Source organism: Alexandromys fortis, unplaced genomic scaffold (genome assembly GCF_014885135.2).
Source record: "Alexandromys fortis isolate MF-2015 unplaced genomic scaffold, M_Fortis_MF-2015_v1.1 scaffold_284, whole genome shotgun sequence".
In the NCBI taxonomy this organism is placed as follows: domain Eukaryota; kingdom Metazoa; phylum Chordata; class Mammalia; order Rodentia; family Cricetidae; genus Alexandromys; species Alexandromys fortis.
Window position 1 is genome coordinate 1,221,972 of NW_026068160.1, and position 24,675 is coordinate 1,246,646.

At 51.9% G+C, this 24,675-nt stretch overlaps 3 protein-coding genes across 6 annotated transcripts in view; 1 reads left to right on the forward strand and 2 right to left on the reverse strand.

The window, feature by feature from the left end:
- Window positions 1-4,952, forward strand: part of Ncan (neurocan) — a 21,383-nt gene extending 16,431 nt beyond the window's left edge. The window contains exons 13-14 of the mRNA XM_050127670.1: window positions 783-965; window positions 2,317-4,952. Of these exons, the coding sequence (XP_049983627.1) occupies window positions 783-965; window positions 2,317-2,447 (314 nt within the window). The 3' untranslated portion in view covers window positions 2,448-4,952. The remainder of the gene's footprint in view (window positions 1-782; window positions 966-2,316) is intronic.
- A 3,747-nt stretch (window positions 4,953-8,699) lies between these two features.
- Window positions 8,700-15,621, reverse strand: Hapln4 (hyaluronan and proteoglycan link protein 4). The gene is made up of 5 exons (XM_050127783.1): window positions 15,217-15,621; window positions 14,461-14,581; window positions 13,872-14,234; window positions 11,879-12,202; window positions 8,700-10,959 (listed from the first exon to the last, which is right to left on the reverse strand). The coding sequence occupies exons 1-5, from the start codon at window positions 15,217-15,219 to the stop codon at window positions 10,568-10,570; spliced, it is 1,203 nt and encodes a 400-aa protein (XP_049983740.1). The 5' UTR covers window positions 15,220-15,621; the 3' UTR covers window positions 8,700-10,567.
- Window positions 15,622-16,412: 791 nt separating this feature from the next.
- Window positions 16,413-22,842, reverse strand: Tm6sf2 (transmembrane 6 superfamily member 2). Of its 4 annotated transcripts, none has more exons than XM_050127769.1 (10): window positions 22,614-22,842; window positions 21,391-21,494; window positions 20,651-20,748; window positions 20,462-20,565; window positions 19,764-19,846; window positions 19,171-19,295; window positions 18,678-18,779; window positions 18,151-18,338; window positions 17,714-17,833; window positions 16,413-16,874 (listed from the first exon to the last, which is right to left on the reverse strand). In XM_050127769.1, the coding sequence occupies exons 1-10, from the start codon at window positions 22,706-22,708 to the stop codon at window positions 16,784-16,786; spliced, it is 1,110 nt and encodes a 369-aa protein (XP_049983726.1). In that variant the 5' UTR covers window positions 22,709-22,842; the 3' UTR covers window positions 16,413-16,783. The 4 variants fall into 4 exon arrangements, with proteins under 4 accessions (XP_049983726.1, XP_049983727.1, XP_049983728.1 ...); XM_050127770.1 differs by having other exon boundaries at window positions 18,246-18,338; window positions 20,651-20,691; window positions 22,614-22,840; XM_050127771.1 differs by having other exon boundaries at window positions 18,246-18,316; window positions 22,614-22,840.
- Between the last annotated feature and the right edge of the window lie 1,833 nt (window positions 22,843-24,675).

Here is a 24,675-nt window from a genome sequence, read left to right on the forward strand (position 1 = left end):
AAATTTATTTATTTATTATGAATACAGTGTTCTGTCTGCATGTATGCCTGCAGGCCAGAAAAGGGTGTCAGATCTCATTACAGATGGTTGTGAGCCACCATGTGGGTGCTGGGAATTGAACTCAGGACCTCTGGAAGAGCAGCCAATGCTCTTAACTGCTAAGCCATCTCGTCAGCCCCCTTTTTCTTTCTTTTTATTTTGAAAATTGTTTAAAAATATTTATTTACTTATTATGTATTCAATATTCTGTCTGTGTGTATGCCTGAAGGCCAGAAGAGGGTACCAGACCTCATTACAGATGGTTGTGAGCCACCTTGTGGTTGCTGGGAATTGAACTCAGGACCTTTGGAAGAGCAGCCAATGTTCTTAACCGCTGAGCCATCTCTCCAGCCCTTAAATTTTTTTTTATTTGGTTTTTCAAGACAGGGTTTCTCTGGGTAGCTTTGGCTGTCCTGGAACTCACTGGACCAAGCTGGCCTTGACCTCAGAGTGGTGGGATTAAAGCCGTGTGCCACCAAGCTAGTTTCTTAGCACTCTTTACATATGAAGGAATAACTGTATGCATTTTGTGCACTTTTCTTTTGTGCTTCAGTTTAGTCTTGTGCCTTATGCCCTAGGGAGTGGGTTTTGTCCAGAAGATTTCACACTCCCCCCAGGAGTTCCTGGTTTAGGTAAAAAGCAAGAGACAGGCACAGTCATGTGGAGTTCCCTGAGCTCAGAGCTCTGCAGAGGGAGGGCCCCCATTTGACAAGCTGTGTCACCCTCAGCCCCTCTGTCCCCAGTGCTCTGTGGTCCCCCTCCAGCAGTGGAGAACGCCTCTCTTGTCGGTGTGCGCAAAGCCAAGTACAGTGTTCACGCCACGGTGCGGTACCAGTGTGACGAAGGGTTCTCCCAGCATCACATAGCCACTATCCGCTGCCGGAGCAATGGAAAGTGGGACCGGCCCCAGATTGTCTGCACCAAACGTAAGTACTACGTCCAATAATCTGTCCCTGACAAGGTTCCGGGTGTTTATAGGTCCTGTCTCTGCATAGTGGAACAGCTTCATCTGTCACCTCCACAACGTGGAGGCTGAGGCAGGAAGATTACAGTTTGAGGTCAACCTGGGCTATTGCACAAGACCCACTGGAAGAAAAAAGCTAAGCTGAGGGCGGGACTCAGTGGGTAGAGGAGTCAGGGCTCCATTTCCAGACGCCTGTCCTCCCAGCACTCAGGAGGTAGAGGCAAGAGGATCAATAATTCAAGTTCATCCTCTGCTATAAAGTAAGTTTAAGGTCAGCCTGAACTATGTGAGGCTCTGTCTTTAAAAAAATGTCTTCCTTTGGCCTGTGGCCCAGCAGTGGTGGCACACACCTTTAATCCCTGCACTCAGGGGCAGAACTAAGCCATCCTGTCCACAATTTGAGTTCCAAGACAACTGAGGCTGTTACACAGAGAAACTGTGTCTTGACAAACAGAACAAAACAAAACAAAAATCCTCGTGGTGATGCAGCCTTACAGAGAAGTGAAAACTCACCAGCCCACCTAGTGCTTTTTTTGTGTTTTTGAGACAAAATCTCATGTAGCACAGTATGGAAGTTGGGATGTGCAGCCAAGGCTCTGGGCGTTGACCCTGTGCTCAGCTACTCTGAGACTGGTGCAAAGGGCTGCAGATCCCAGGCCAGCCTGGGCTACAGAGTGTGACCACACAGTTCAGGTATGGAGCTCTTTTGGTAAACTAAGTCACATTTCCAGCCCTCACCAAATTGGATTTTGTTTTGGTTCTTTGTTTTTTGTCTGTCTTGTTTTATTTTTCAAAATAGGGTTTCCCTGGGGCTGGAGAGATGGCTCAGAGGTTAAGAGCACTGGCTGCTCTTCCAGAGGTCCTGAGTTCAATTCCCAGCAACCACATGGTGGCTCATAACCATCTGTAATGAGATCTGGTGCCCTTCTCTGGCATGTGGGCATACATGGAGGGAGAATGTTGTATACATAATAAATAAATAAGTCTTAAAACAAAAAACAGGGTTTCCCTGTGTAGCATGGCTGTATTGGAACTCGCTCTGTAGACCAGACTGGCCTCAGACTCAGAGATCTGCATGCCTCTGCCTCCTGAGTGCTGGAATTAAAGGCGTGCGCCACTGCCACCTCGCTTGATTCTTTGGGTTTTTTGAGACAGTCTCATTATGCAGCTCTTGGCTGACCTTGAACTCAGTTCTTCCTGCCTCTGCCCCTGAAAGCCACCATACCAGGCCTGCCTGTATTTTTTCTCTTTTCATCCCCCTGAGGAGGCCAGTGACATCCAACCACCCCAACATCTCTTTCCCATCCCTGCAGCCAGGCGATCACATCGGATGCGTAGACACCACCACCGCCAGCACCGACATCACAATCCCCGCAAGGAGCACAGAAAACACAAAAGACACCCAGCGGAAAACTGGGAGAAGGACGAGGGGGATTTCTGCTGAAAACCCAGGCTAAGCAAGCACACACTCCCACACCTCTTCCAGAGCATTCTCCTGGGAAGCCAGAACCCAGACACCCACGGAAGAGAGGGTGGGAACACCCCTGAGACCCACACCCCTGCAGTCCTCTGTACAAAGCTCAGATCCCCCCTTCCTTCCCTCCTGAGGTCCTCCTGGGAGTGACCAGGGTGGTCAGGCTGAGCCTCTAGGAGTATCTCCCAGTCACAGGAGAGGGGATCCTGGAGACTGGCTGCTAAACTTCCAAGAGGGGGCAATGGTATGTCTGTGTGTGTGTTCTGGGAGTAGCTTTCACACCAGAGATTCAGGCTTAGTAAACGGTGAACCATCCTAAATCCAGGGTGAAGCTTTGACTCAAGGTCACTGGATTTGAAAGTGAGGCTCAGAAGACCACAGTGCAAACATGGCCTGTTCTATCTTCACCTGGGATTGACCCCAAGGGCGGTCTTTGATCTGTGTGGCTTTCTTTCTTCTTCCTTCCCCCAACCCTCCATCTCCCCCATCCCCATAGACTAGCCTGGCCTTGAACTCACTGTTGCAGCCAAGGATGATTCTCTTGCTATGCACCACCATGCCCGCCCGGTTCATTTGGTGCTGCAGACGGGACCCAGGGCCTCATGAGTACAGCAAGTGCTCTCTTTACTAACTAAGCCCTGGTCTTTGGTCTTGGTGCATAATCTAGTGTGGACCTCTGTGTGCTGAAGTTTAGTGATGTCTCTTAGAGCCACTGGCCTCCTCAGCTTCTGGGGGGAGATTACTCAGAGCAGTAGGGAGGGGCAGTATATTGCTGGCCTCCCTCCAGGTCAAGTGGGGTGCTGAGCCACAGTGCTTTTGTTTTGAGACAGGGCTTCACTGTGCAGCCCTGGCTAGCCTGGAAATTGCTATGTAGACCAGGCTGGCCTGGAACTCAGCGATTTGCCTGCCTCTGCTTTCTGGGATTACCGTGCCTGGCCTTCTCTTGTTTATTGACATAGGATCTCATTCTATAACCCAGGCTGGATTTCAGCCCACAGCAATCCTTTCTCAGGCATCTGAGTGCTGGGATGACAGACATACACTGTCGTGTGGTGGTTTCATGGGTTTGTGATGACAATCTCTCACACCCATGTGTATAGAAATGTGGTCTGGCTGCCACTGCCTTCCTCGCCTTCCATCTCTCAGGGAGACAGATAACCTCCTGCCTGGACCAAACCCTTTCTGCAGACCTCAGTAAATCCCCTGCCTTAGGCCCTACCCCTGCCCTGCCGCCTCCTATCCCCACACCTTGTCAGGGGGCTCCTTGTGGTCCCGTTGTAGAGAGGAGTGGTGTTAGGTGTTAGAAGTGACACACACACACACACATTCGTCTCACACTTGTAAGATGTGATAGAGCCCACTTATACTCCCTCTTCCCATTTGCACCTCAGAAAAGACTTCCCCAAGCCAGGGGTGGGGTTCATCACCCAGAGGGGCCAGAGATTGTCTCCACTTTCAGGCCCTCCAGTCTGGGTTTAAAACCTGTGAATTTGTGTTAAAACCACCGCGTGGAGCTTGACCACAGCTCAGCCGATAAAGATGCTAGCAGAATAAGCCTAAAGAAGCAGTTTAATCTCTGCAACCCATGTTTCAGAAAAGAAAAGCCAGGTGGAGTGACATGAATCAATCTGTAATCCCAGTATTCGTATTGTGAGAGGCGGGCAGAGACAGCAAGTTTGTGAGCCAGCTGGCCTGGAGGGTGTAGCATGGCAGAAACAAGTGGAAGGCCAGAGCCAGCTCCTAAAGGTCATGTGACCTTCACATGCAACGCGAGCAAGCACAAGCCCCCACCCGTACAAACCCAGCACCACACACACTGCACAAGCACAAAGTAAGTAAGATTTTCAAAATGTGTGGGACCTGGTCTGGAAGGGCAGGGGCAAGTGCTTAGCCAGACCTGCACAAGGTCCTGGGTTCCTTCCCCAGCTCTTCCTAAGCAAGTGTATGTATGGCCTACTCAATGGATCAATATGAATGGAACTGTGTTTACTGAGCCTTCATCCCTCATGGAGGGTAATGAGAGCCTGGGGCAGTTACTGAGTAAAAGTCACCCAAGTCGTTGTATCATTGCCCTCGATTCCTCTCGGCAGCCTAGGTGGCCCTTGGTCTCCCTTTTTACACATGAAGGTAGTGAGGTTTCAATACTAGAGGAAGGATTTTGTTCTGTGCATTGTAATTAGTGTAAAGTTGCTTTGCTTTTTAAACAGGGCCTCATGTATCCCAGGTTGGCCTGGATGTACTGTGCAGCTAAGGATGACCTTAAATTCCTGATTTTCCTGCCTCAGTTTCCCAAGTGCTGGAATGATAGGTGTGCACCACTATAGTTGGTATATACAGTACTAGGAATGGAACCCAGAGTTTTGTGCATACTACCTAAGCTGCAGGCACTACACCCACTGAGCTGCAAGCACTGCACCCACTGAGCTGCAAGTACTCTACCCACTGAGCTGCAAGCACTCTATCCACTGAGCTGCAAACACTCTACCTACTGAGCTGCAAGCACTGCATCCACTGAGCTGCAAGTACTCTACCCACTGAGCTGCAAGCACTCTATCCACTGAGCTGCAAACACTCTACCTACTGAGCTGCAAGCACTGCATCCACTGAGCTGCAAGCACTCTATCCACTGAGCTGCAAGCACTCTACCCACTGAGCTGCAAGCACTGTATCCTCTGAGCTGCAAGCACTGCACCCACTGAGCTGCAGGCACTGCACCCACTGAGCTGCAGGCACTGCACCCACTGAGCTGCAAGCTCTGCACTCACTGAGCTCAAGCACTGCACCCACTGAGCTGCAAGCACTCTATCCACTGAGCTGCAAGCTCTGCACTCACTGAGCTGCAAGCACTGTATCCTCTGAGCTGCAGACACTGCACCTACTGAGCTGCAGGCACTCTTATCAGCTATTCTATAAACACTATCAACTCAGCCCCATTCCCAAACCCTGGTATTCATTGTGCTTCAAACTTTGCTTTGTGTATGGAGGAAAAGATTGACCTCTTTACTGGCCCATGAACACACACACACACACACACACACACACACACACACACACACGTAGGCTTGGGATTGGTTGAGAAAAGCGAAGTGGATCCTGATCATAGTGGCCCCTGCTGCGAAAAGTCTGGCCTCTGGCTGTGGCTGGGAAGCTGCCCACAGCTGTTTTCTTACTAACATTTCATGGTTCAGAGGGGGGAGAACCCTAGCCAAGCCCTTGGCGATCCCAGGCAGGAGGACTGGGGATGTGGCTGCTTGGGGCTCAGTGCTGTGCCCTGACCCAGTCCTGCTCCAGGAATGGAGGGCCTTTGGCATTTTCTGTTGTGGAGATTCGTCTTCTGCTCCTTCCCTCTGTGGGCCATGCGTGTAGCAGAAGTGCAGGAGTGTGTGAGAATGGCTCCAGGTTCTGCTGGGCTTTCTCTTGGGGCTTCGAACTTCCGTGAGTCTGTGCAGACACTGTGGATGTTAATGTACATCTTTGGACATTTTAATAAAATTTTTTAACAGTTCATTTTGCCTGTGGCCCCCTGAGACTGTCTCTCACCCATTCACCTGTCTGGTATTATTCACTGGGCCCCTGTGTTTCTTTGACGTGAGGACTCTTACAACTTAGGCTGGCCAGAATTCCTAAGTTCTGAGGATGACCTTGAACTCCTGATTGATTGGGGGTTTTTGTTTTCTGTTTTGGAAACAGAGTTGCTCTCTGTAGTCCAGGTTGGCCTCGAACTCACAGAGATTTCATCTGCCTCTGCCTTTTCAGTGTTGCCACATTTGGTTTATGGGATGCTGGGAGAGCACGCTACCAGCTTGGCCACAGGCTCCACGAGATGAGCTGCAGCCACAGGCTGCTGCTGTATGCAGAGGGAGCGCAGGGAAGTCGTTGTCCTCTTCATTTGTTAATTTAGTTTTTACAGAGACACTATGTGTCCCAGGCAGACACAAACTCAAGCTCTTCCTGCACTAGCCTCCCAGGTGTGCACCTGCATGCCAGGCAAGGAGGGTGCAATGGAGGCATAGCATGGACTAGACTTTGTGGGGGGTGGCCACGGTTTCAGACAGAGAAAAGACCAAAATCATCCTGAAAACTGATTTATTGAAAACATCATCAAGATGGCTCTGCTGGTGAAGGTGCTTGCGGCTAAGTCTGATGGTTTTAGTTCAGTTCCCTGAACCCATGGTATTAGTGGAGAACCATAAGGGAACCATGAAGTGTGTCCTCCCCTCCCCCACAAAATAAAGAAATCTTACAAACAAAGCAAAACCAGTGTAAAGACAGAGAAAACGGGGACTGGTAGCATTCATTACTCTGTTTCCTGACGGGGCATAGTGCGCCCCGTGCCTCATGCCCCTGCCATTGAGACATCCCCACTGTGACAGGCTGTATCCTCTATCTCAGAGTCTAATAAACCCTTTCTCCCTTAATTTGCTCTGCCTGGCATCTGGTCACAGAGAGAAGAAACATGACCAATACACACGTCTCAACAGACAGAAGCAGTGTGCACAACCTGGGTGTGAGGTGTGAGCAAGAAGAGCCTGGGCTATGTATGACCCTGTCAGAAACAAGAAACAAAAGCAGGAAAGGAGACCAGGCAGGGTGGCGCGCACCTTTAATCCCAGTTTTTTTTTTTTTCAAGGGTTTCTCTGTAGCTTCGGAGCCTGTCCTGGAACTAGCTCTTTTTTTTTTTTTTTTTTAAGATATTTATTTATTATGTATACAATATTCTGTATGTGTTGTATGCCAGCAGGCCAGAAGAGGGCACCAGACACCATTACAGATGGTTATGAGCCACCATGTGGTTGCTGGGAATTGAACTCAGGACCTCTGGAAGAGCAGGCAATGCTCTTAACCTCTGAGCCATCTCTCCAGCCCTTGGAACTAGCTCTTGTAGACCAGGCTGATCTCGAACTCACAGAGATCGGACTGCCTTTCCCTCCTGAGTGCTGGGATTAAAGCCTTGGCTTAGTTTATTTGGGGGGAGGATGTTTTCTTTTTTGAAGTAGTGTCTCACTATGTAGCCTTAACTAGCCTAAAACTAGCTCTATAGACCAGTGGTCGTCAACCTTCCTAACGCTTTGATAGGCTCCTCACGCTGAGGTGACTCCAACCATAAAGTTATTTTGTTGCTGTTTTGTAACAGTAATTTTGCTACTGTTATGAATCATTGTAAATATTTGTGTTTCCCGAAGGAGCCGAGACCCACAGGTTGAGAACCATTGCTGCAGCCCAAAAGGGTCTTTTTTTAAAAATATTTATTTATTATATTATGTATATAGCATTCCTTCCACGTGTGCCTGCAAGCCAGAAGGGGGCGCCAGGTCTCATTATAGGTGGCTGTAAGCCACCATGTGGTTCCTGGGAATTGAACTCAGGACCTCTGGAAGAGCAGTCAGTGCTCTTAACCTCTGAGCCATCTCTCCAGCCCCCAAAGGGTCTTGAACTCAGAGATCTATCTGCCTCTACCTCCAGAGCGCTAGCACTAATAGTGTGTGCCAGCACACCCAGCTGATTAGGGTGCTGGAACCGCATGGGTCAGAGTGGGATAAACTTATAGATAAAATTTTCCCATCCCTGAAGTGGATCCAGCTTCAGACTTTTCTCTTTCCTAGCTAAAGTTTCCTGTTTTCACTTGGTGAAACTGAAGGGGTGGAGCCATCCCTCCCAGTTCAGCCAATGGTATGGCCCATTTCCCAGAGCAACCCTGATTGGTCCAGGACTGCATGAATGTTAGTTAACCCCTGAGACTCAGGCGCGTCCTCTAACCACTCATACACACTCCACACACTAAAAAAAGCTAATGAATAACGTTTACAAATAAAAATTAGGGGCTGGAGAGATGGCTTAGTGTTTAAGAGACTGGCTTCTCTTCCAGAGGACTGAGGCTCAACTATCCACAACTATCCAAAACTCTAGTTTTAGGGGCTACAACTCCCTCTTCAGGCCTCCAGGGGCAGCAGGCATATGCATAGTAGTGCAGACAAAACACAAACACGTAAAGATAAAAATTATAAATGGCTACCTAAATTCTATAACCAGATCCTAGCTGGACCCATTGTTAAAATTACAGGATGGTTCTTATGCATATATCCCACTATGCACTTGAGGAGGTCAGAGTATTTCATAGGGCCCTGCTCTGGGCGAGTGGGCACTGAAGGAGGCAGCTGCTTCCCAGCCCAGCCTGAGAAGCCCACTACAGAGACAGAGGAGCACGGCAGCCATATTTCTCAGTCATCAAAAGAAAAAGGTTTATTGAACACGGGGCTGCAGGCTGCTCTGTGTGACCCCCGAGCAATCCTGGTCCAGAGAGGAAACAGCCTGGTCAAGTTCTGTCACTTGGTCAAACATTTTACAACAAAATGTATGGCTTGAGCCCACAGCCACCCAGCTTCCAGACTCAAAGGTGGGCTTTGCAGAACAGGGCACTTGCTACTCCAAGCAGCACCTCAAAGCTGGGAACTCCTGCGTCTGACTATACAGTCTTTGGATGTTGGTCCTGACCCTTGAACACACATGGTCCCTAGGAAACTGAATTGGTGGTTTCAGGAACATTCCACCCTCCTTGATCTCCAGGGAAGGAAAGCTCTGACCCTGTGCAGAGCTACAGTCTCTTTTCTCACCTACAGGTGATAATTTAAAATGCTGGAGGGGGTTTCAGTAGCGGCCTGTGCTCAGCTGCTGCCTGCAGTAGAGTTAGCATGCAAATGAACTGTGGCGGGCAGCTGCTCCAGAAGCAGACCCCTGTCTGGGCCCTTGAGGAACACAGCAGGCAGCTCCAATCAGAACTCTGCCCTTGGCAAGAAGTTCCTGAGAGCTGCAGATCAGTTGTCATGGAGACATTGACGGTCTCTATAGCGACAACTGAGTAGGACAGGACCCTGGAGGGAAAACCTTGGAGGGACAGGTGTTCTGTTCTCTCCATGGCAACAGCTGTGAGGTTCAAGCTGTCTGGGGGAGGGACTTGGACGGCTGAGAAGAGCGGGAGGTGCACCTTGGGAATGGGGCAGCTTGTTTCCATAGAGAGCCTAGAGAAATGAATGCTGGGTCCCCCTGAGGGCTCAGTGGGGAAAACAGTCTCCATAGTGGTTCATCAGGATGGGGACATTCGGAAATGGAGTGGTAGCTGTCTGGGCTCTAGGCCAGTAAGAAAGGACGAGTGTGGAACCGGGTGTAAGGAGCGAGAGGACAGGTAGAGACGCAATAGTGACTTTGTCATCGTAAGAAGCCGAGCAGCATGTCTCTATAGCAAGTAAGATTTTCAGGGGGTTCAGGTTGAGGAAATGATGTCTTTGGTGACAGCTCCAAGGAGCCTGCGAAGGAACATTCAGGCGAGTCTAATCTCTGGCCAGAGAAATACCTGAGGGTAGGCATGGCCACTGTCCCTGGGAGCCAGCTGGGGACATTCTCCCATGAAGCCAGAGGTGTTGGGACTCTCTTCCATAGTGACTGGGGACTAGGCATGTTACCCTGGAAAGTTAGACTCTCTGGAAAAGCTGGAATACCCAGCCTCTGCGCCACCCGCCGGAACAGAGCGTGGCCACCTTTTGACTCACAGTTTTCTGTTTCTTCACCAAGCAATGAGGAAAAGTCGGTGGACAGTCGACTGTCTAAGACCAGCTTTCCAGCTCCTGGGAAAGGCAGAGGGTTTGTGTGACCAGTCTCCAGTTAACCCTGGGGGTCCAGCCTCCAGGTGACTGACAGGGACTGTTTTCCAGGAGGCTACAGAAAGGTTTTTAGGAAACCGTGGGGTCCTGTTGGTCTACTGAGATCCTGGGGGTTGGGAGCGGGGAGCGAGGCTCTTCCAGACAAAGTCGCGAAGATAGGACATCCACTATCCAGAAAAAGTGGGCTTGGCCACTATCAGGGTGTCTCAGAGAGCGGCACAGTCAACCTGCAGGGCACTGCAGGGTACGTTGTGTTTCAAGGAGACCTCAGGAGGTGTGGTCAGTGTCCTAAGACCACAGGTAGTTGAGTCAGCCTTCAGCACACCATGGGGGTGTGGCGTGTTCAAGGGTTCTCTGGTATGTAGTCTGTCTCCATGGGGTGTGCAGGGCCCCTGGATCAGCCACCAACATCCCCAAACGCCCGTCCTCGCAGTCCTAGACACGCAGCGGGGTCCAGGCAGCCGGGTCCCTCGACCCTCCTGCCCAGCCTCCTCCGCCCTCCCAGCCCCAGCCCCAGCCTCCTGGAGCGGGGTCTGGGGCACCTGGAGCGCGGTAGCAATAGACGCCGAAGAGACGTCGTGAGGCGTCGGGGAATCCGAGGCTGCGGACGCCCGGCCGGGGGCCCCCGCAGCGAGTTCGCGGATTCACGATGGGGTAGCGCGCGCTGCCGTCGGCCAGCCAGCCGGCAGTGCAGCGGTCCAACAGCTGTAGCTTCCAGGCGGCGAACAGCTGCCCGACCTTGGCCACCGTTGCACCGCGAGCCGCACAAGCTCGAGCTGCTCCGGCCAAGGCCACTGGCCGGAGAGGCTTCAGGAAGAACACGCGTCCTGCAGGACCCGGGGGCGTGTCAGCACCAGGCCAGGGCTGGGCCCTCAGGGCTCCGGAAGCCTGAGGCTCCCAGCTCCGGGTCTGTCCCATTCCCTGCCAATGACTTCTGTCAGTGCGAAGCCGTGCCATGTGGCATTTTACTGCCCCCCTGTGGCAGCTCTGGAAAGTCGTCTTCCTAGTAGCTCACGGCAAGGCGGAGGGGGCGGGGCCTGATTACTTAGGGGTGGGGTCAATGATCCTGGAGGCGGGGCCTATGTCATTAGGTGGGGATCTGTGCTCTTGGGCGCATGGTCTAAACTCTTGAAATGGACCTCCAACCACGGGGCAGGCCCTTTGCATTTCCAACAGGCCTTTCTTTAGGGGTGGGGGGAGACTATGCGCTTGAACTGGGCCTCTCTCCTAGGGCGGAGCCTATTGTGCGAGTATGGGGGAGGGGGTCTTCACTCAAGAGCCTGTGCCCTTAGGGATGGAGCCTATGCACAAACGAGTCTATATTTCTGAGACAAACTTCCCTCCGTCTGCCAGGCCCTATGGCTAATGGTTAGGGCAAGGATTGGGGACTATGCTCTCGGCGTGGATTTTCTTTTCTTTTAGGGGGCAGGGCATATGCGCTTGAGAGAAATTCCTTCTAGGGGCTGAACCTATGCACTCAGGAGTGGGGCTACCTGTGCATGTAAGGCAGGTGTCCCTTCAGGGAGGGGTCATTTGAACTTGAGGGGTGTGCCTTGTCCCAGGGAGAGGGCATAATGCTTAGGAGGAAAGAGAAAAAGATTCCCTGGGGGCAGGGTGGGGGTGGGTCGGTGGAACCTGTGTATTTATGGGTGGAGCCTCACTTCAGAGAAGTGGGTCTAAAATCTTGGGGCGGTTTCCTTCCAGAGGCCGTGACTTAAGCTTTTACTAGAGAAGGGCTTAACTCACCAGGGAGGTTGGACGTGAAGCAGAATGCATCATAGCGTTCCTCAGCATTATGGCGATATCCATAATTGCGCACGCCTCCGTTAGTGCCTCCACCAGCCCCATTGCTCCCTGCCCCGCCACAGGGCTCCCGGGCCTGGCTCACTGGGTACTGCACAGAGCCATCGCGCAACCATCCTGCATTGCACCAGTCCAGGCCATCGCGCCAGGCTTCGTGCAGCTGCTCGGCGGACGCCAGAATGCCATCCTGTTCAGCGCAAGCTCGCTGTGCTTCCACGAAAGTCATCTTGTAGCGGCCTCCACGAGGGTGATAGGGGAAGACCACACCTGGATGAAAACAAATGGGAAGCCGGGCGGTGGTGGCACACGCCTTTAATCCCAGCACTTGGGAGAAAGAGGCAGGCAGATCTCTGTGAGTTCGATGCCAGCCTGGTCTACAAAAGCTAGTTCCAGAACAGGCTCCAAAACCACAGAGAAACCCTGTCTCGAAAACCAAAAAAAAGAAAAAGAAAAAAAAAAAAAGAAAACAAATGGGAACCTATCAGGGTACCCCAGTTTCTCATGTACCTTACATGAACCAGAACCTCCCAGTTCATTCTTCTCTCTGGCCCTCGGGTCTGGCCACACCTCTGGCCAGCTCACACACATCCTTGGATATATGCTTGGGACTGGTCCCTCCTCCTTAACATACTTAATCTCTTCTATGGTCGGAGACCTTTGCTCATGTTCTTCTATCCTTTTCTACCTGCCCTATTCATCCTTCAAAACTCATTTTTTTGTTTATTTTTGTTGTTGCTGGTTTTGTTTTGGTTTGGTTTTTCTAGACAGGGTTTTTCTGTGTAGTCCTGGCTTTCCTAGAACTAGCTTGGTAGACCAGGCTGGCCTTGAACTCACAGAGAGCCACCTGCCTCTACCTCCCAAGTGCTGGGTTAAAGGCGTGCGCCACCACTGCCCCATAAACTCAACTCTTAACCCTCTTCAGTCCCAATGTTCTGATAATCCAAAAAAAAAAAAAAAAAAATCCTTCCCAAAGGGACCACAGAGCTGGAAATGCTTGTTCCTAGCGTTGGATTCCTCCACACTAGCTCCTGAAAAGTTAGGCAGAGTGTTGAGCTCCTTAGTTTGCCGGTTTATATTTAAAGTGCTTCTGTTGCAACTTCAGTGTGACAACTCCGAACTTGTTGCTTCCTAGACTCACAGATGCCCAGTCTCCTGCAGACAGAGCTCACCTCCTGGCTAACAGCTATCTTCCTCGGGGATTTGGGGGAATTAAATCAGAAGCTCCAGAGCGCCCTTCAGCTAAGTGGCTAGCAAACAGAGAGCATCTAAGGAAGCCAGCTACTATGATTTACCACCGTTAAAGTGTTCAGAGAGACCAGCAAAATGGCTCAGAGGGTAAGGGGATTTGCCAGCAAGCCCGAGGAGTTGAGTACTATTCCAGGACCTACTGGCAGAAGGAAAGAATCTGTTCTGTAAGTTGTTTGTGACCTCCATGCAAGCACCATGGCAGATGCACACTCATATGCATACACACACACACACACACACCACAAATTCAATAAACTTTCCTTTGAAGATCAAGAGTTCAAAGCCAACATGGGCCTTTAATCACAGTACTCGGGAGGCAGAGGCAAGCCGGTTCTCTGTGAATTTGAAGCCAGCCTGGTCTATAGAGAGTGAGTTCCAGACAGCCAGGGCTACACAATGAGACCCTGTCTCGAAAGGGGGAAGGGAGAATTCTTGCTTCTCTTTCAAAGGACGGTGAGAGTTTTCCCACACCAACCTCAGGCAGTGTATAACCACCTGCAACTCCAGCTCCAGGGGAACTGAGGCAGGACGCCTTGACCACACATTCAAACATATACATATCAATAAAAGCTGTAATAAATATTTTTAAACGAACTATTCCCCTGCCTAGTAAAATTTCTGCTGTGACAACTTGATTCGGTTTATCCCACACTGTCCCCCCTTTCTCATCTGCCCACGCTTCGGTCACCTTCCAGGTCCAGCTTGACTACGCCGGCGTCATCCTCTAGCTCATTGGTGACCTCACACTCGTAGCGTCCATAGTCCTGCAGGGTGACATTTCGGAGGACCAGGGAGGCGTCCCCGGGCCCGTCGTTCTGTAGCTCGGCTCGCCCTCGGTAGGGACCAAAGGCTCTGTGCTGGGTACCCAGAGCCACGAAGACATCGGTGAAGGCCAAAGGGTCTACCACCTTCGTCCACTTGAGGCGGACGCCGTCGTGATCGTGAGCGGCCGCCTCGTAATGGTAACGGCAGGGTAAGACGATGGTGCCACCGCGGTGGCTCACCACCTGTCCGGGCGCCGTCTGCACCACCACTGAGCCGGATTCGCCCTCTGTGGGGCGACCAATCAAAGGTCAAAGGTGCGGTAGGGAGGGACCCAGAGAAGTGATGCCAGAGAAGTGATGTAGGCCCAGGATAGGAAAGGAGCTCCGAAGAAACTGCGTGTTAGGGACCACCGCAATCCGCCACCCTACCCCAACCAGGTCGTTCGCTCTTACCCACAGTCCCTGGGGGGGGGGGGTAGAGGGCGGGGAATCAGAGCTGCGCACAAGACTCACCCAGCACGTGCACGACTTTCTTTCTGCCACGCTGCGCCCCGACAGGTACGGGGACCAGCAGCAGGAGTCCCCAGGCGACGGCCCAGAACGCGTGGGGACCGAGGGCCGTCGGAGCGCACGCCTGTGGACACAGGAGCTGCCCTAGTGTCCGGACCCTCCGCAGCTCGTCTTGCCCTCCCAAAAGGGTCTCAACCTTGGAGCTGTCCGAGACTCCTCTCGCCCTCCCTCAGGTCCCCACCCCCGCTACCGGAGCGCACGGGAGGGGGAGCAGCAGCCCACACCGGGGCCCGCAAGGTTATCAGCGCGCCAGGAGACTGCAGCAAGCTGGGCAGCGTGAGCGGGGGCTGGGGACAGCGAGACAGGTGCGGGAGGAGGGGAACATTGGACTACTGAGCCAGGCCGGGAGAGACAACGGGAGAGAGACATGCAGACATAGAGACAGACATAGAGACAGAGACGGAGAGACGGAGACCCAGAGAAAGACGCAGAGACAGAGATGCAGAAGAAGACAGAGACTCAGAGGCAGAGGAAGGAGAGACTGGTAGAGAGAGATAGGGAAAAAGAAAAAGTGAGCACTTTCCCTTCTCCCCCTCTAAAATAAGAGGTAGACATTAAGGGGAGCAGAGAGGGAGAAAGTGCCAAAGAAAGAAAGAAGAGGCAAGAAAAAAACAATAGAGGGTGGAGAAAGGCAGAGAGGAGAGAGGGAGGGGGAGAAATAAAGGCGAGTTCGGGAACCCCGTACACCACTGCACTCACCATCCTGCTCGCGGCCCCCGCAGAGCCGCCGGTGCGCGTCCAACTGCGCACGCGCACAACGTTCTGGACCGCCGGTCCCGCGGGCCCGTGCAATCCAGGCTTTTGCCTGCAAGGGGAGGAGGACTTGGGGCATTAAAGGGGCAGTGCGTGCTCACCGCGCCGGGAGGGAGTGGGCAGCGCTGAGCTGGGAACATGGTGATAATGACCCTGACCTATCGCGACTTTCGAGCTGTGAGGACTATCTTGGCCAGCAGACGAGTCTCACAGGCCTCAGTTTGCACTCCATGCTTCTTTTGTCCTGAAAAGTAAGCCCCGTTAGATAGGAGCCCAGTCCCTAACTCAGCTGTGCCCAGGTATGACCTTGGATCAGAATCTTCTCTTCCGGTCTCAGGCTAGACTGTGGAGCCCAGTGGCAGCAGTCTGTGGAAATCATTGGATGCCCCCATTTGGTTATGCTGTGCTCTGTGTGTGTGTGGTATGTGCACCTGTGTGTGAGAGTTCGAGCGAGTGTAGCTCAGAGGTCAACATTTGGTGTCTTCCTCACTCCCTGTTTGAAACAACCTGGAGCTCACTGTGTATCGATTAAAGGCATGCAACACTACACTCAGCTTCTACCTAAACCTGGAGCTTGCTGGCTCTGCAGAACCTTTCTTTACTCCCTTACCCCCGTGCTGGCTACTTCCTTACGTCGTTGCCTCGGCCACTTACTTTTACGCAAGTATTGGGGGATTTGAACTAAGGTCCTCATGCACATTATTGACTGACTTATTGTCCCTGACCCTTTTAGGTGTGGAAGTGTGAGAATGTCGTCCAGGTTGGTGTCCAATTTGCTATATGGCCAAAGATGATCTTGTTCTCCTGGTGGTCCTGCCTCTCCCTCGGCAGTGCTGGGATGACAGGTGTGTACCACAGCAAGCTAATGTAGTGCTGGGGACAAAGCCAGGGCACTTTACCAAGGGCTGCGTCCACAGCCCTGGTTGTGCTGTGACTTCCCCAGTGTGACCTTATGCGTGTGGCCAGCCATACTGAGAGCCTCGGTCCTCCTGTCTGGAACACGGAGTGGTGCATCCCACCGAGAGGCTGACTGTGAGTGTCCTAGTGTCCTGGCCTCTCTGTGACTGTGAGCGCCTTACCCTCTCATGGGTACAAAAAGATGGTCCCTTGCTCCAGCTCCCTAAAACACTCAGGTGGTGATGTCCAGGACATCAAAAGGGTTTTTATTAAAAGGATGAGGGGAGTTGAAGGGTAAATTCCAGGAGAGGGCATTAGAGTCCTTGTGGCTTTGGGGGCACAGTGACATAGCAAGAGCATCTTGTCATGGGTCTCCTACACTTCTTTCTGGCCTGGGTTGCAATTCTCCCAGATGTCCATCCAGTTTTAAAAGGGCCAACCCATCCTTGCAGGGCAAGGCCCGCTGCATAGAGGTCCTAGCAGAGACGTGCACATGTTCACTGCTGCTTCTTGCCTTGGCCCTGGGGCTCCGAGGGTGGTGACTGCAGGAAGAAGTCAGGCCACCACAGGCAGCGGAAAGCCAGCAGGTGTGGACCCAGTGCGAACAGCATGTTGCTTAGAAAGAAGGTGGTCCAGGTGTCCTCAGGCACGCGGTAGGTGAAGGGTGTGCGCAGGTGCATGGAGGCACCCATGTGTGAGAACTGCGCCTGTCAAGGACACAGGAAGGAGGACAGGTTAGGCCGGCACCCTCAGGCCACCACCCACTGCCAAGTCTTCCCTCCCCAAAACAACTGCTTAGCAATAAACATCCCTGCCTCTGACTTGGATCCCATTCTTCCTCCTCACAAATGTAATCAACTCGCAGAGACTTCCTGGGCCCCCTGCCTTGGCTGGTTCTAGGCATTTTCTCTTCCTACCAAAAACCCAGAAATAGCTCTGAGCCCTCCAATGTTCACACAGCTTCGGCGGCTCCCGGCCTCCCTTCATACGCCTAGAGCCTCAAGTCCAAAGTCTTCAACATCCAGCTCCAATTTCTGCTGCCTTTCTGTGCTGGTCGGCTGCCTTCCTTGCATTTTCCCTTCATGGGTCCCAGTCTTTCTGCTCTGCATCTGCTCTCAGCCCCTGTCGCTCCTTCCCTCCACGTTTCTGCTTGTTACATTTTGTTTTTGATTTTTATGAGACAGGGTTTCTCTGTTTAACAGCCCTGGTTGTCCTGGAACTTGCTCTGTAGACCAGGCTGGCTTTGAACTCACAGACATCCACCTGTCTCTGCCCCCTGAATGCTGGGGTTAAAGGTGTGCGCCACCTTGCCTGGCTCATTAGTTTGTCTGTTTGCTTGTTTCCAGTGCTGGGGAGATAGAAGCTATGTGCTTGTACATGCTAGACAAACACTGGACCCTGGAGCCATATCCCAGCATGGTTCTTCCTAGCTCGACTAGGGGGCTTGGAGCTACTTGTGTGTGGATATACATCCAGCTATCTCCTTCAGACTAGGGAATTCTGGATCACTGGGCCTGGGCTCCACCATCACTACCCCACTCCTTACCTGGCCAATGGCTCCGGCAAACACCAAGGCCCAGTCTGGCAGCCAGGAGCAGCCAGGGAAAATGAGGGCATAGGCAGCCAAGCAGTAGAAAGGCAGAGCATAGAACAAATACACCAGCATCTAGGGGAGACCACAAGCTGTGAGAACTCACGGTGGGGGCTCTACATGGGGCTCCTCACCCGTCACACACACTTAGCTGCCCAGATGGTGCAGAACACTGGCCTAGCAAATTGGAACACCCCATTTCCAAGACTAGTATGATTGACAGGGCTATGTGATTCAAGCTGGGCTAATCAGAGCCTCTGTGAGACATGTTCTTAAATCCTAGCATTTCCAAGGGCATGGATGAAACTCCTGCGTGCTTCTGGGACATGATAGGGAGCCTTGCTAAGAAGGCACAGCCAAGCCATGTCTTGAGCACTTGGATCCTGCCATACCTGAAGGCATCTGCCTGGCTGGCATGGCTTTCAGGTAACTGTGTCAAAGATGCTTGGGCAGGACCACAGCTTTCTCCTTCCACCTGTGCTCTCACCTGCAACTTTGGGTAGGCCACAGGGTCCCGCAGGTATGGCTCATATTGGTAAATATAGATGAAGCAGGCGTCTGTGGGGCAGTCAAGTACCACCTAAGACACACAGATAACCACCATCCATCTCGATCCTCTCACGAGGCTCCTCCCCACTCCAGCTCTCAAGCCAAGCCCACACCAGCCACTCTGGTTCCTCTCAGCCCTCCCTAGTTCTCTCCATTTGGTTATGAATTCACAATGAGAGAGCTAAGAAGAGGCTCTGGGGAACAGGCATTTGTCATGGAAACTTCAGGTCAGACAGTGAGGGACTTTCTTGAGAATGAGATAGAAGAATGTGTCTGTCCTTTTGGCAATGAATAAGGAAATAAATTTGGGAGAAGAAGGCTGAGAAGGGAGTCTGGAAGTGGAGGAAGGAGGCAGCCAAGGCAGACTCACCAGGCCCCGGAAGAGAGTGAAGAACGCAGCAAGGACGAGGTATGTGACCATCACCAGGTCGGCTGGGCGCTGTAGGAGGCCTTTTTTTTGCTCCTCCTGTACCTGGCCCATGTGAGAGAAAGCCAGAGCTAGCCAGAGAAGCCTAGAGTCTGGCAGATGCTCAGTAAATGCTCCCCTATGTCTTTTGAGAACCAAGGAGGCTCTCCCAAGTAGACAGTCATTGCGTCTTGAGCTGAGGATTGAGCAAGGTCTTGTACAGGCTGAGCAAGTGTTCTACCTGTGAGCCAAAGCCTAGCCCCTCATTGGGGGGTTCTAGGCCAGTGTTGAGCCACACTTGAGTCCTCGGAGTTTTGAAACAGTCTTACCATAAAACCTATGCTGACCTTGAACTCAGTCTCCCCAGTGCTGGCGTGATAGGCAGACCACCATTACCTGACTTTACACACAGCCTTTGGTCCAGTCTTTCACAAACTGTGTACAGTGGAGCACTCACCATGTTGAGGGTGTAGGAGGTTGGTGCACGGGACTGGCTGAAGATCTTCACACCAGCCCAGCATGGGACCAGCATGTAGAGGATGGCGAGGAAGAAGGCAGGTCTGATCTCTGAACTGTATTTACCTGCCGGGACGGAGAGCATATGACTAGGAAAGATCTCCTAATGGCAAATGAGTCACTCAGGAGCCCCACCTGGACGTCTGGAGTTACACTGTTCTTGCTCAAGCGCTTCCATGGCTTCCCAGGATGCTCCTTGCCCTAGCCTAGCTAAGTTTAGCCTAAACACAGGCCTGACACTTGTGAAGACATCTTTGTTTCCCATCAAATATGTCTCTTTGCTTAGCATTACTGAGCCATTTCAACCCTGGAACTTGTCAGCCTGCCCCACCTCAAAGACTTCTGCCCCCAGGACCCACCCTAAAACTCCTCCTGTGTAAAGAACATTCTGGGCCTGAAGAGGTAGCAGGATTAATGCTGTCTCCCTTCACTTCCCCAAGGAAAGGGGTAAAGGGGGTCTTGGCTGCTGGCCAAGACACAAGGTTATTGGGTCTTCAGACCTGTGGAGGGGTGGAGTCTCAGAGGCTGTCTTACCAAGGATGTTTCCTGGGAGGAACACCAGGAGGCTCATGGCGAAGGACCCCAGCCAGTAGAGCCCAAGGTTCCGGTACCTTTTCCTGGGAAGTGATAGAGGGGTCGCTGTGGGCCACTAACCCCCAATCTGTTAGGGCCCAGAGGCCACCTTGGCCCTTCAGCTGGGTTCTTCTTGGGCTTTATTTATTTATGGGGATGGAATGTGGGTCTTGATCATGCTCAGTATATGCCAGGATGGCACCTCACACAAATAAGTACTGGGAATGAGCCGGGCAGTGGTGGCGCACGCCTTTAATCCCAGCACTCGGGAGGCAGAGGCAGGCAGATCTCTGTGAGTTCTAGGCCAGCCTGGTCTACAAGAGCTAGTTCCAGGACAAGAAGATTCAGATTTTCAGTGGGCTGGAGAGATGGCTCAGTGGTTAAGAACACTGGATGCTCTTCCAGAGGTCCTGAGTTCAATTCTCGGCAACCACATTTTGGCTCACAACCATCTGTAATGAGATCTGGTGCCCTCTTCTGGCCCTCAGGCATACATGCAGGCAGAACATTATACATAATAAAAAATAAAATCTTTTAAAAAAAAAGCACTGGGAATGGTCCCAGTGGTACAGAAGATGTGGTCTCCATCCAGTCACACCTGTTAGCAGTCTCTGGTAACATCTTTTAGCCATCCATGGGTGACCTGGGACCCATCTCACCTCTTCCGGATGGCACCGGCCATGGCCAGATAGAGTAGGTAGTGGACAGTACCATCCCAGTAGCAGATGAAAATGCCATGCGCTGTGCGTAGGTAGGGCTCCCCCTATGGGCAAGGATGGAACTCAGGAGCATGCATGGTGGGGCCAGGACCACCTCAAGCCACCTCAGTCTTGGTAGCCACCACCTACCTCCTTGGTGTAGAAATCCATGAAGCCCACCATGTAGCCATCTTCTTGGAGTGCAATAACGAGGTCCACCACCGAGGTGAAGGAGAAGAACACAAAGACTGGGGGGGAGATGGGAGGAGATGGGGGAGTAGGTGTGTGTGGCTGACATGGGCAGGGCTAGGACCAAGTGTGCGTGTGCTTAAAGCCAACACAGTGGCAATTTGGGCCTGTGCAACCCCAGGTTCTGTTCTTTTGATAAGGTTTGAGTCTGTAGCAAAAATGGCAATTCACCTGCTGCAGCTTCCCAAGTGCTGGGCCCCGCAACTCTGTCCTTAGTTTTTAGTTCAGCTTAAAAGTGGACTTGCAACATCAGGTCTAGGGTGAGGACACCAGGAAAGCCTCCAGGCCCAGGTCATGCATTATAGCATGTTGTTCTACATATGTGATGGAGGAGGCACAGCCAAGGCCTCAGAAGTCCTGGTCTGGAGCTGAACAAGGTGCCATTGTTATTTCAACACTCAGCACTGGGGAGTGGGAGGGAGTGGAGGTAGGAAGATCAAGTTCATGGTCAGCCTGGACTACATGAGGGCCTAGTCTGATGGGACGAAGACATAACTCTCTCTTGAGTTCCAGTTCTGAAAGAGGAGGCCTTGTGAAGTTGTCCGATCTAACCATGTTTCAGGCCCTTTGAGTTCTACAGTTGAATGGGAATCCTTCAAAGACAGATGGAGAATCTTGGTTGGCCCTGTTTAGTGACTCACCAGCATAGAGAGGGTCATAGGTGATCTCCCCATGAGACAGACTGTAGACGGCCATAAAGAGCAGACCCAGTATCAGCGCACTCATCAGCACTGCGCACAAGGGCCTGTGGGGGGCACCAAGGGACACATGCTTGAGACCTCTTGGCGGAGTTACTCAGGAAGCACCAGCAAGGGAGAATGAAACTTGCCTTCCCCATCAGAGGCTTCTTGCTTAGGATTTTTACTTGACAAACTCCTACTCATTCTTCAAGACCCATGTATATATTGCTCCTCCTGGAAGCCCTCCCTGATTTCCCTATTCCTTTCTGTTAATTCCAGTAATTTCATCATTAGCTGACATTCATTCATTTGGATTTGCCCAGTTCCTCCCAGGTAAAGTCCAAATGCCTCCATCGGCTGCACCCTATCCTTGCCCAGATCTACCCCACCAACCTGATAAGACAGGTCAGCTAGTTGCGAAGATAACAACAGAAGCCAGGTCTCTGGGCTTCCATTAACACAGCTGGATAAACAAACTGAAACCCAGAGAGGGGAATCCACCGTCTAGTGTCACACAGCAAGGTTTTGTCCAATTCTCTTGCACTACCCAGGCCCACATTTCATGAACGTCAGCCTGGTTTTACCCAATCAGCAATGCCAACCAAGTACCTAGTTGCACAGAACTTGTGATCCTCGCCTATAGTGAAACCTAGACAGAGGAAGGAACCGAGGTTTCCAGAGTGCACTTGGCTCACTCAGATTCCCAGAAGACAGGTATTGCTGCCCGGAATTCAGACCTATGGCTAAACTCTTTCTAGCTCATCATTTGGGTCCGCTGAACTTTGGAGTGAGGGATTTGCTGGACCTCCAGGTTCTAACTAGAGATAGAACACAGGGACGGGGTGGTCACTGCAAAGTTATTCTAAGCCTGAGACAGAGGCGATGGAAGAGGGCATGCGTGCCAGGGGAGCTGGGTCAGTAGAGCTTTATCTAGAACAAAACTTTGACCCTAGGCGACTTTGGAACTTAAGCGGGGTGCATCCCTGGAATACTCATAAACGTCCCAAACATTAAGGCTTCATATCACTTTTCCACAGAATCTCACCACAGCATCCCCCTGCCTCAGCGCAGCGGGAGGGGAATCTCTGCTTGCATGGCCGCCTCCCAGACCCAGCTCCCATCTCCCGGGCTCCACCACCCCTCATCCTTCCTCTAGCCCGGTGGTCCTCGCGGACGAAACGCACTGTGAGAACGCCGAGACTTGGTTGAGCACGTAGGACAGCGGCAGAGCGCCGAGCGACAGCGCCGCGGTCTTGCCGGCTAGAGGCGGGATGTCCATGGCAGCGGCGCCCCGACCCCGGCGCGGCCCCCGAGACGCTTGGCTTGGCGACCGCAGCGAGTCTGAGCTCTGGGGTGCCAAGGACCTGCCCCGCGCAAAGGTCACCGCACGCTTATCGCAGCCGCCACCCTTGTCCTTACACTCGCCCGGCCGACGTGCGGGGTCCCGCCCCCACGAGGCTCCGCCTCCCTCGCCCCTCCCCACTCTTAGCGGCAGCACCGCTGTAGACACTCCCCTTACCTCAACTTTTAGCCCCACCTCCAGATCAAATTCTCTAGCGCCCCTGAACTGTATAGCCACTCTTTCTCACCAGTCTACAACAGTTCCCCGTCCCCCAACCCACTCCCTTCATAGCCTCTGCTCTGCTGTGGCCATGCCAGCAAAGGGCGATCCTCCCTCCTGTCGCCATCTTCGACAACACCTAACTTTTTTCGCAAATAGTGGGAATTTGAATTCAGATCCTCAAGTTTGCACAGAAAGCTCTTACAAGCGTGGACCATCAGGTCAGCTTTCTGCACCGTCTTAGACCTGACACGCTGATACCATAACCTGAACATGGAGAAGGGCATTCCCTTTTCAATTAAAGATGTGTCTGTGTGCATGTGGGCATCACTCCCCACTTACTGCTTGGAGGTAAAGAGGCTTGTTTTCTTGGCGAGGCTGGAAATCAGCAAGTCTCATCACCCTCCATGTCCCAGGAACTCTCACAGGAATCCAGTCGTTGTGTTCTGGAATTTGAACTTTCATCCTCATGCAGCAAATGATCTTAACCACTGAACCTTTTTTTCTAGTCTTAGGGACACTTTAAAGGTTTCAAATTTTAAAATTTTTGTGTATGGGTATTTTGTCTTTGTGCCCATGTGCCTGTAGTGGTCATGAATGACGCCAAAGAGAACATTTAATCGCTTGGAACTGAAGTTAATGACAACTGTGACCCTCTGTGCGGATGTTGGGACCTGGATCTTCTCAAGAGCAGGCAATGCTCTTAATCACTGAGTCATGGCTCCAGGTCAGGTTTTTGTTCATTTTAGAAAAAGGGTCTCACCAAAGTAACTCTGAGAGGCCTGGCTTTGAACTCAAAGATCCACCTGCCTCTGACTCCTGGGATTAACTGAGCACACTACTGTGCCTGGCTCTTTAAAATTAATTTTTGTGTGTGCATAAGGTAGAAATGATAAGCATGTGCCAAGTTTCTGAGTGAAGACCAAAGGACACCATTACTCATTTTGCTAGGATGGTCAGCTGGCACCTTTACCCTCTGAGCTATCATCTCCCTGGCCCGCTCATGTATGTGCATATGCATGATGCTAGGTGTCATGCTCTATTACTCTCTTCCTTTGAAGCAGGGTCTCACTTAAAGCAGAGATCTCAGCTAAACTGGTGTACGACTTCCATTCTCCCATCTGTTCCCTGCAGTGCTAGTCGTACCTGGCTTTCTGCATGGCTCTGGGATTAGAACTCAGGTCCTCATGTTTAAGCATCAAACACTGCTACGCCATGAACATCTCTCCAACTGAAAGTGACCCCCTCCCCTTTATTTTTTGATCTTTTGAGACAGAAGACTTTCTGTGTAGCCTTTGGTGTCCTGGAACTCTATTTGTAGACCAGGCTGGCCTCAAGATCTGCCCACTTCTGCCTTCTAAGTGCTGGTATTAAAGGCAAGGCAAATGTCATCTCTGCCTTGCAGCAGGGACTCTGGGTTTTTTGTCTAGATCAAAAGAGCATCATGGTGTCAGGCAGAGGCAGGAGGATCTGTGAGTTACAGGCCAGGCTGGTCTACAGAGCAAGTTCCAGGACAGCCAAAGCGGTGCAGAGAATGAATGCTCACTCAAAGAGGAGCCATGTCTACTTGGATACAGTGTGATCATCACTAAACTTGGATTTGAGAGTTTTCTTGAAGTGACCACAGGCAAATGTGAACCCATGTCTGGGCATGAAGCTTTGGGGTGTCATTCCCACAGGAGGTC

Bases quoted from the DNA above. Each gene is read 5' to 3' on its own strand.
- Hapln4 (XM_050127783.1), bottom strand. The intron at 14,235-14,460 runs GTGAGTCTTGTG...GTCGCCCCACAG, and splicing joins GAAAGTCGTGCACGTGCTGG to AGGGCGAATCCGGCTCAGTG. The intron at 12,203-13,871 runs GTGACCGAAGCG...GTTTTCATCCAG, and splicing joins AGTCAAGCTGGACCTGGAAG to GTGTGGTCTTCCCCTATCAC.
- Tm6sf2 (XM_050127768.1), bottom strand. From the start codon at position 22,708: ATGGACATCCCGCCTCTAGCCGGCAAGACCGCGGCGCTGTCGCTCGGC. The intron at 21,495-22,613 runs GTGCGTTTCGTC...TGCCCCCCACAG, and splicing joins CAAGTCTCGGCGTTCTCACA to GCCCTTGTGCGCAGTGCTGA. The intron at 19,847-20,461 runs GTGAGATGGGTC...ATCACTTCCCAG, and splicing joins GCCGGTGCCATCCGGAAGAG to GAAAAGGTACCGGAACCTTG.